At 38.0% G+C, this 11,116-nt stretch overlaps 1 protein-coding gene across 3 annotated transcripts; it reads left to right on the top strand.

The window, feature by feature from the left end:
* The first annotated feature begins 5,394 nt into the window (after positions 1 to 5,394).
* adcyap1a (adenylate cyclase activating polypeptide 1a) lies at positions 5,395 to 10,691 on the top strand. 3 transcript variants are annotated; one of them, XM_072378882.1, is made up of 7 exons: positions 5,395 to 5,671; positions 5,910 to 6,014; positions 6,548 to 6,673; positions 7,196 to 7,300; positions 8,079 to 8,213; positions 8,736 to 8,856; positions 10,213 to 10,691. In XM_072378882.1, exons 2-7 carry the CDS (start codon positions 5,917 to 5,919, stop codon positions 10,219 to 10,221), a joined length of 594 nt encoding a protein of 197 aa, XP_072234983.1. In that variant the 5' UTR covers positions 5,395 to 5,671; positions 5,910 to 5,916; the 3' UTR covers positions 10,222 to 10,691. The 3 variants fall into 3 exon arrangements, with proteins under 3 accessions (XP_072234983.1, XP_072234982.1, XP_072234984.1); XM_072378881.1 differs by having other exon boundaries at positions 8,736 to 10,691; XM_072378883.1 differs by lacking the exon at positions 7,196 to 7,300 and having other exon boundaries at positions 8,736 to 10,691.
* Positions 10,692 to 11,116: the final 425 nt, after the last annotated feature.

Raw genomic sequence — 11,116 nt, 5'->3', positions numbered from 1 at the left:
TTTAGGAACCACTAATCCAGAGCATATACGGTGGTTTTGTGTTGCAGGGCTAATGATTCAGTTCCAAATATGGTTTGGGGAAAATTAGTTGATGGGACTGTAAACATCAGTTTATATATTTATAAATTTAAAGTAAAATATAAAAATGAGATTTTAACACATTATACAATAATTTTGTTCTATCATATTAATGTTTTCATCAAAGCTCTGGGCTATATTTTAGTTATGATATTCATATAAACTATAAGACTTTATATGAAGACTTTATAAAGTCTATGCCAACTTGTTAGACTCCTAAAGTTCACAGTCACCTTCCTGTTTGATCTTTGTCACCATCACACATAAGTTTTAATTATGTGGCTTTTACAGCACAGACTCACAAGTAGTTTTTATTCTCACTCAAGAGGAGTAAAAATAAACCCAAATATTTATACTGCCCCATGTTAGAGATTATGATACAAACAGTTTCTGATTGTCAAAGAAAGATGGTTTGTTGATGTTTGACAGGAACATTTAAAAACCTACTGTCTGATGATTAAAATCTACGGTGTGGAACTTCCTATTGTAGCAGATTTTACACAACAGTGACAGATGTCTGCTGAGTTACTTTTAGTTATGTTATTTTTAACTAAAGAAACAAGCATAAGGGCCTCCCTGAAAAGAAAAGACTGTGTTTTTATGTTAATAGAGAACTAACCCATACTGGCAACAACAATCACTATTGACCCGATCAATTAACAAATCTTTTACATAAGTTTCTGTCTTGTCTGTCTTGTATCTTGTAACCATGGAAATTGTAAGGTACCATCAATGTGAGGACCCTCTGGTAAAGAGTTCCTTATGGTGGAGGTGAAATCTGGAAGTTTGTCTGTACTGTGGAGCAGGGACTCACATGCACTAATATCTGCACCCAGATGGATCAGCTGTAACAGCACAGAACGCAGCAGCACGGATCACAACACACACTCAGGAAGATGGACTTGGTGCTCTGGTAAGGCTGCCAGTACAACAATTTGTACAACAAAGTTAACAGTCATCCTGATCTCATAGAACTTTGTATTGGTCAACGGCACAAAACACTGCAGGTTCAAGCTTTCCTGACTCGCATCAAAATGTACATTTCTTTATCAATTCTAAATACAAAGTTGGTCAGTGAAAACTCTGAAAATAATTTCCTTGGACTTGTGTCTGCTATATAATGGTTTTAAACAGATGCAAAAAAAAAAAAAAAGAATTACAGGTTCCAGGGTTGTGCAAAATCCTTCTTAACAAGAAGCTCAGAGGTGCTTACACATCGTGCAGTGATGAAACGTTTCCGTGCTGCTGGAACAGCTTTGTGTACTGTTATCATTCTGTGTTTGTAATCTGTGAAGTTTCACTAACTGGTTCTTGTATTCCACTAACTATTATATCCTCCTCAGTGTAGTGTCACTGTGCAATAAAATCCTTCTTCCTAACCTCCACTGACAGCCAAAAAAGGATATCCTTTCTGTTTACTCTCTCATGCACTTTAGTTACAGCCTTTATCCAGAATTTCTACTTATTGGACAAGTAAAACTGTCATTTTTATCATGTAATCTAAAAAACACTTGATGCACTCTGTTATCATCACAATTTATTTACTCTAAACCTTGTTTCAAATTAAACCAATCTAATACTTTTGATATTCAGTTACTTTACTTCTGGTCTGGTCATATCATATAAATGAATGAGTCTCAGGAGAGATCCACCCAAAAAAATGACTGAAAGTGCTTTTTTGGTCAATGCTTATTAAGAGAAGTTTTGAGCAGTAGTGTTCTTAATGTGTACTATGAATCAGAAAAGCTGGTTTTATTTACAATAGCAAGGGATCATCAGCAATGACAGCTTGCAGAAAAATTATGTGAAAATTCAGACATAATCACTAAATGACTACATTTGTCACGTCCATAAAAGTTGTGTTTCCATCACTTCAAAGGACCACGCTGACTCACATTCATTTCCTGGATATGTACACTAACCTTTAATCTTCACCCTAAACTGTAATGATTTATATTATGAGGAAAAAGATTTACATCCTCACAACATGAGCATCATGAGTGAACACCCACACACACACACACACCTTTCAAATTAGATTAACAAAAGCCACGTTCTGTCAACACTTGAGACGTGAGACGGTGACTTCAATAAAAGTCTTCAAACACAACATGTCGGCGTCGGCAGGTTCTATAAAAAGCTAACTTTACTAAAATTAGAATGAGGCATATGTTTTCTCTCCTGACGTGTTTGGTGCGATAAAGCTCAGTCATCCTCTGCTCGGTCTGCTATGATTATTCACAGCTCAGCTTCCGAGCATGAGATATGAAAAAGTGTGAGTTCAAGGAAGCTCCTGTTTGCAGACACCTCCAACCAAACAAAAGCCCAATTTATTTTATTGTGTTTTGTTTTGTCAGTTTTACTGCCGAGTTATTGTCATGTGTCACTCGTAAAACAGACAGTTTATGGATTTTATGTTCCATTTATCATCAATCTTGATGCTACTTCACATCTGAATTAGTGATACAAGCAGGAAATATAAAGATTGATAACCAGCTTTTAACTGGAAATGAAAATGCTACATTCGAACTACCACTCAGGTTTATTGATATCCGTCGTGTTTTTTTACTGGAGGCCATTAAAAAGCTGCGGTGAATCAAGTGTCAGGTGATTAAAGATAAACATTCGTATCTACTTTATGCTCTCAGTAATTGGATTTAGATACCCTGGTAACATCAGAAGAAGAGCTTGTTAAGACATGATTGAAGCTGAATGAGTAATCACCACTTTACAGTGATTGCTCTAATTCATTTCATGGAAATGTTGTAATTTCCTTAACTGCGTTATTCGTAATGACATAGTTAAGAGTGCAAGAGGCAGTTGACCCATTTTAAAAGAAGGGGCATTTAATTTAATTCCATTTTACAAATAATGACAAATGCAGTGGTTTAAAATGGGAATTTAATTGTTTTAGATTTTGGTTTTAAGTTCGGGCAACTATCAAATCCTCCTGATCTTTGGATTTCTCATGCATTAGACCTCTAACTTTAATCTGTCTTCTTGAAGTACGTGATATTAAAAGCCTTGATACCCTCTGACACGATGCTGTGCACTTTCTTCTCACAGCCACTGGGGCGCAGTGCTCACTCAGAGCAAGAATGGAGTTCTGTTTGAGGAGGCATTGTAACACTTTTTTTCCCGTCTTTCTTCAATGTGAATGCGAAGTGTTCGTTTACGCTGAGAAAATTGTCACATGACGTCAGAGAGCAAAAATGCTTGACTGTTCTGAATAGCCCTCTAAGGATTCAAGACATGGTCCTGTGGAGGGAAGACACCTCTAACTTTTGATGAATGGGATGGAGAAGCCGAGAAAAACGAAAAACAGCAAATCAAAAGTTAGATTTAGAATTTTCATCTCATACAACTTTGCACTTCAGCTTCACTAGCTCTAGGAGCAATATGTTGCACATTTCAGTCCACTAAACCTTTCTGACAGACATTCTTACAGGTTAATTCAAAGATTAAGATGAAACCTTCAATAAGCATTTGAGCTTTTACCTCAAGATTAAACAAACAAACAAAAAAATGTGCCTGTACTACTGTTCATTAGTACTTTCTCAACAGTTTTGTCTCCAAATTTCAGTTTCTGATTAGATTCAGATTTGCTTTATATTTCATTTAAGCCTCATACACTGGGTAAACTTTTTCTCATACAGTATGCACCATCACAGTTAACTTAACTCTATGTATCACACTTTTCAGTTTGATTTCTCAGATTGATTTCAATAAGTGTTTAAGGTTTAAAGAGATATAATCATTCTATATTTGAAAAACAGTAACAACAGCATGATATCCAGCAGAATTACGCTGTACTAGTTTTAGTTTTCTTCCCCCCTGTCTTATTATCTTGTGACCTTTTGGGACTGTCTGAACTCTATGATGAACAAAGTCCTAAACTCACATGAAGAAGCTCCACACTAACACGTTGCACCATAATGATGTTGCAGAATTCCAGATAACAGGATAATAGATCAGAGTGCATTCATACATTTTTGCCAATGTGACCATTGTACTTTGAATACAGGGCTTTTGTTGTGCTTTTTTATTGATATTTCAGTATATAAAGGAGGCGAATATTTTTTATCCTCTTGATTCAGTTAATATAATTGTGAATAAATTATTTTTCTTCAAGAACAAGCGCAAGCAATAACAATAGATGAAAAATAATTCTAACTTCATAACTGGCAACTTCATACTCTGCCTGTTAAAACCAGTAGAAACTGTTTTTCGTGGGAGCTGGAGCCTTTGATACCAGAAGAGAAGGTAGAATATCGGAGAAGTTGAAGGTGTATACTTGAATATTTGTAAGCTGAACATTTTTGTACAGAAACTTATAGTCAGTTAGTCATTCATCAGCACCAGACAGCTCCATGTTACAATAGGTACAATGTTATATTGGGGAAAAAACGGCTAATTTTACAACACCTTTTCACCACTTTCCGATAAAAAGTTAATTTCTTTGTATTAGTTGTGTCATTGAACCAGTCATTGCATCTTGATAGATTGGGAAATTTACAGATTACTCACTTGATTCTTCAAGTATGTGTAATCACAAAGGTAACAATATAATATGCAGTGTTTAGGCTGGCTGATTTTGACTTGTCCCTAGGGCCTCAAGTTGAAAGGGAGACAGCTCTATGAAACAACAGAGAATTCATAGTCACATATATACATATATATGTGGAGAGATATTTGCCAATGATACAACTTTATTGCTGCAAAAACCCTACAGTGATCAGGTTATAAATAGATCTAAAGCATCAGAATGTAATAGAAGTAAAGGTGCAGTCTGGATCATTCAACCACCTTAGGTTAATTTGCTGAACAATACTTTCATATCTGGTTGTATAACTTTTGTAAAGGTTCACAAGTAAACAGCAGGAATAAAATCATTGATGCGTATTGTTACTTTTTCTCTTTATGCATCAATTTATTGCCTTTGAGATATTTTTTCTATTATATTATTTCAGTACTGGACAGCTCCAACACACATTTCAGCACTAGACAGCTCCCACCCTACCCACTGGGGTTTAGAAGGCCAGTCACATGATCCTATTAATGGCGTGACGTCAAATGTTGACATTAATGCAGAGTTTAATTAATGGTGATGTTTGAATTCAAGATCCTGTCTTTTTTTTTATGACTTGGCCCGGCGTCTTTCATTGACGCGGAAGACGGCTGTACTCCAATGGGACGGGGGCCAATGACGCAGCCACCTACTCCCCCCTCCACTCCCAACCTCCACCCCTCCCCCTCACCTACGTGACAAGTGATAAAGGCATGTCTTTCGGATTCATGAATAAAAAACCAAAGGGAGTTAACTTCACAGGACGCAGGAAAGTTTTCCACAGACAGATGTTGTGCGCTCTTTGTTCCGTCCATGAGCGAGTATACGTTGAAGTCCCCGAGAACTGAGCCGCAGGCGCACGGAGGGCTGCACACTCTTAACTAGCGCAGATACACTGAAGAAGCGCTTCACTGAGGGAATCGAGGAAGAGGAGAGGAAGGGAGAGAGTGAGAGACTGAGATAGAGATCCTATCTCACTCTCCCAGTTGAGCTCTTCAGCGGATCGCGTTCAGCATCTCGCAACTGGTAAGAAGGGAGCACTTTTCGGGGGTTTTACGCAGCGTAAAAGTGGAGATATCTTGGAGAAAGTCAAGCGTGGCTGTTTGTTTGACTGTAGATAACTCTCAGGTGGGGTTTGAAACTAAATATCACGAGAAAAAAAGACAGAACTGTTTGTATGAGAACATTTGACTGATAATACACCTGTTTACTCACTGGCCGTCGTTTTTTTGTTGTTGTTGGTTTTTTTTTTTGTCTTTTGCAGCAGGACAATGTCTAGCAAAGCGACTTTAGCATTACTCATCTATGGGATCATAATGCATTACAGCGTCAACTGCTCACCTGTGGGGCTTAGCTTTCCAAGTATTAGGTACGTACAATCTTCCTGCCTTTTAAGTGTCACTTTTTATGCTTTAAAAATCATGACTATGCTGAGCAGAAGCAGAAAATTGGCTAAAAAAAACACATCTGCTTTTTAGTTGGTTATGTCTGTGAGGATAATAGCCTATTGGACTACTGGATAACATCATCTGACAGCCAATCCATAGGGCTGGGACATATTCACCAGGGAGTGGTGGTAACGTAATTTAGGCTGCTGTGGTACTGAAGTACAGTTTGACCTGTAGCCATTAACTGACCAATTTATGTGACTGGATTATTAACAGAAATCAATTTGGGGCAAAAAGGAGCTCCGATTGTTAGAGTAACAATTAAAGTTGATGGCAGCAAGTGGCATTTCTGGATAAATCTAGATAGAATGTTTAAATTCAAGCGAAAAAAAAAGTGTCTTGACATAATGTCGCTCTGTTTCCTCTCTTTCAGTTTGAAATTGGTTTAAATACTGTCAAATGTTCCCGTTACTGGAAAACCAGCTGTTTATATTTCTTTATTCTCACTTGACAGTGGGGTTTATGACGAGGATGGCAATTCGTTACAGTCCCTGGATTATGACGGGGACCACATGGAGGTGAGAAGCCCCTCATCTGTCGCTGACGACGTTTTCAGTTTGTTCTACCCGCCGGAGAAAAGGTGACTATCGCTGGCTTTTTACAAAAACTTTTGTTTCCACCTCAACGTTGGAGACATCCATGTTGAACATCTCGTTGTTGTATATTTGTCTATGTTCGTCGTTCGTTAAGTGTGAATCAGCGTATCGTCGAAATGTTGTAACTTCCAACTCAAACATAGTTTGATTTTGATTTTTTTCAAAGTTTTTTAAAAAAATTTTTACGAGATTATCCTTTCAAAGAGCTTTCCCACCGAGAAAAGTCTGTTTACTTCAAAAGATGGACACGACAATAATCAGTTTCCAAAAAGGGGAGAGAAAAAAATACTAATATTGAAACATAGAGAATATCCTGGAAAAATGCCGAACACGAGTGACATAATCGCACTATTTTAACTTTAATTCAGAAAAGGGGATTTTAGGCTCAAACTTCCACGCATGATCATCTTAAGACGGATATTTATTTCAGTGTAGTGAATTTATATTTGTTGCCTCTTGCGCTGGGTGTGTGGTGATTTTTACTGTGTGGCTATCTATCATCCCAGAACGGAAAGGCACGCAGACGGCATGTTTAATAAAGCCTACAGGAAAGCGCTGGGTCAGTTATCAGCAAGGAAATACCTTCATTCTCTGATGGCAAAACGTGTAGGGTAAGAACATCTTCTTGGTTGACACCTTTTCTGTTTTTATCTGATGTTCTCTGTCCTTTGTGCCTTTGTTTACCCCATAATTCATGCTGTTATATGTACTGTATCTGTCTGTGGTCCCATTATAATTCAGCATGCTGCCAAATCTGGCGCCCTTGCCTATTGAATCAGCCTTTAATGCTATAAAATCGTCAGGGAGGGCACAAATGGCCACTTGATTGATTTGGGATGGGTCATTTTCTTAGAAGGCTACAGAGGGAAGAATTAACCCACTCAGGTTTAGATTTATTTCCATATGAATAATTTATGGGACTAAATCCCAGTGGTTCCCAATAGAGGGAGGGGGCTGCAGTTGTGAACAGGCCTATCACATCTTAGTGGAAAATCCACACAGAAATTCTCTTGGGGAGGGTTAAAGTTAAGCAGAGAGAATCTGAACACGTTTTCCCAATTAAAGGTCTCATTTAGCAAAGATTCTTCACTGTAACTCTTCCAATAAAATCACACTGCACTTCCAAGCTGTTTGCTTTATTATTAAATCTCATTTCTTTCCCTAAAATGCTCTCAAGGGAGGAACTCTGCATAGCACTCCAGGCTGCATTGTTCTGAACAAAATGGAGAATCTGATTATCTAATGATTTTCCCTTTAAGATGGTGGCACAGTAGTTCAAGAGCCCAGGTTCTTCACCTCAGCACCACAGGCTGCACATATGGGGGGGTTAATATGAATGCACCTGTTACAATGTGATAGTAGAGACCTGTATCTCCTCTTCTCTTGCAGCGGAGGGAAAACGCTGGACGACAGCTCAGAGTCCCTGTCCAAGCGACACTCAGACGGGATCTTCACAGACAGCTACAGCCGCTACAGAAAGCAAATGGCAGTCAAGAAATACCTGGCAGCAGTCCTGGGGAAAAGGTATAGACAGAGAATTAGAAACAAAGGACGGCGGCAGGCTTATTTGTAGCATCCTGCTCTCCCCCTCCTCAACCTAAAAAGAAAAGAAAAAGAAATGTGTGTGCTGCCCCAGATGAAGTCATTTTGAGATCTGACCAATCAGTGGATCGCTTTTGTGTTCTTAAACATGTATTTATGTATGACGTAAGCCATTAAATGAATATTTTGATAATAATATTGTTTTTTTTTTATTTTGTACTTAAAGCACTTGAGGATGCACATATTCCTTTATGGACCAACATTTGTTGATTTAGAAAAAGTCACCTCTATTTGTGTATTCATTGATTTTCTTTTTTTAAAAGGGTTTATTGAGAGGATACAACTGTTTAAGATGATGATCTGCTCCAACAGCCCTGTCTTTTAAACGTTTAGTGAAGAGATACAATTGAGAAGGACTAAAATAGTTTAAAAGACAATCAATGCATTAAAATGCTGCTTTTTGTAAAGTGACTTTAAGAGTTTAGTTGTCTTTATTCACAACAGCCTTGAAGACATAGATTTTCACCAAATCCTACAAGAGATAAACTTTGACGCCCTCCCGGACGAGGAAGAGTTTGAAGCTTTTTTGGGAGACTGGCTGAAACAGTTCTCTCCCGAATTTGCGGTGAGTTTTCCGGCACTTTCCCGAGGCCGTTTCCTCGCAGGGGGTTTCTCATGCCCCCGCCCCCCTTTTTTTCCTCTCACCTCGTGATCTTGCTTCAAATACTCAAACACAACTCTTCTTCCACCTCATCTGTGTTTCTGTCTCACAGATTCCACCCGTATGACAATAAGCATACAGGTTGAAAGTGGAGCGGCTTTGCTCTGGCCGATATACTACACATATCATTGCTGATTGATTCAAAGAAAGAAGAGTAGTCGTGGCTTTAATAATGCCTGTCTTAAATTAAGTTAGGGAGTTTTGCAAAAGAAAAAACCCAAATCTGAGATGAGGACCAGAGTACTTTTGAGGTTTTTGGCGCCCTTTTTTTCTTCCACATTGTTTACAAAGTGAGCTTACCCCTTTTGACTCATGTACAGTGCCAATCCTGTGTTTCAATGAACTGGATTCTTTGTTTCGAAACCTCTTATTCTGATCAAGGTTTTCTCACCTCTCTCTGCCCATATAATAAGTATCACTCACATCCCTAGCACCATCAGGCAATTTTAAAAAGAAAAAAAAAAAGCAAACGACAAAAGAAAAGAAAAGAAAAGAAATGATACTTGTTACATGGTGACTTATCCATCAGTTTGTTCTTTGTGAGAGACGTACGAGGCAGTTTGAACTCTTGTGTTTGAGCCCTCTGGGTCTATTGTGCTTCCCTTTTCTGTCATGTGAACCAATGTACAAACTACAGTAGACTGCATGATTAAAGTAATTGCACTAGCCACCGCATCTGTGCAGACAACTAGATGGTTTTGCTTGCTTTCTGACTACTACAAACACATACCTGTCATTGCTGGCTGTTGTTTCGTGTTCTGTTCTCCTCACCTACATATCTACACAAACTGTATGTTGAACCTTGTCCTCCATTTGAAGAATCACTCTGAATGTACAGTACTTTACTGCTGGACCGAATTTCTCACTCTAATGTCATGCTTTATAGTTTCTGCAGAGTTTTGTAATCTACTTTTAAATTGTATATACGAAGGAGTCTGTGGAAAAGTACAGTAGTTATTTTCTATGATCTGTGGTTGCAGTGTGGCACAAAAGCTGCCACTACTGATCATATTTGAAGATGAGGTAGAACGTAAGCAGAAGGACAGGGAGATACAAAGATGAGCCAGCTGACAATGAACATGTTGGTTTTGAAAATGAAGAGAATCGGGCCAAATTGATCCAACCAGCACAGAAAACTCACAGCCTGCACGCTTCTTACCAAATTTCTGAGGACAGGAAAGGGATACAAACAACAGGGTAAAGTTCTTCGATTTGTGTTTTCTGTTATCAATCTTTCTTTAATTTTGCATTCCCCTCTAGGCTTTGTGACGCAGGGAGCAGTTTGCGACTGTGGTGCCTTGCATCGACTTAAAAATCGCCATGAATCACAGATGGCTATTTAGTGGCCCTACTATGCTGCACATCATCAGCTCACATTTCATCCCTTTTTGTTGTTGTCTTTGTGTCGCACCAATGTTTGACAAGATCTTAAGCAACATCCAGCTTAGACATCAAGCGTTCTTGCTTTAACTGCTTTCTTTTGCACTTTGTCTTAGAGCATTAGATTTTTGTGAAAAACAGCGAGAAGCATCAGCTTCTCCAATGAAACACTATATGTACAAAAATGAAAGCGCCAATAGCCTTACAAAAATGAAATAATCTTCAAAGATTTATATATATATATACATATATATATATATATATATATATATATATATATATATATATGTATATATATATTTACTGTGTGGAAAGTGAATATTAGATTACTACTTCAAATGGCGATCTGCAAGGATCAAGTCAATAAATGTCTAAAAAAAAGTGTTGTAAGATTTGTATGAATAAATTTTTGTAAACAACAAATATTTCGTCTAATCTTTGAAGCCGATATCACCATAAGTCTTAAACACATTTCAGAAGATGAAACAGAGTCATGAAAATCTGAACAATTTCATTCTTTCAATGGAAATAGACACTCACTCGACAGCTTTGTTGGGATGTCAGAAGGGAGGGCAGAGCTAGATCACACCAGAAAAGGGACAATAATGACACAATAAATAAACTACCTTCAGTCAGAGCAATGTACTGAAAATCAGTGTCAAAGAGCAGACAAGCATGTGTGGCACACGCTTGCTAGCTGGAATTAAACTCATGTTGGAAAAATGCCAAAAAAGTGTCCATCCCTTTTTTCCCCTCATCATTGTGGGCCTCATTTGTTATTTGG

This window comes from Leuresthes tenuis, unplaced genomic scaffold (assembly GCF_036924035.1).
Source record: "Leuresthes tenuis unplaced genomic scaffold, fLeuTen1.0.hap1 SCAF_24, whole genome shotgun sequence".
NCBI lineage: Eukaryota > Metazoa > Chordata > Actinopteri > Atheriniformes > Atherinopsidae > Leuresthes > Leuresthes tenuis.
This window is presented reverse-complemented; position numbering and strand designations above follow the sequence as displayed.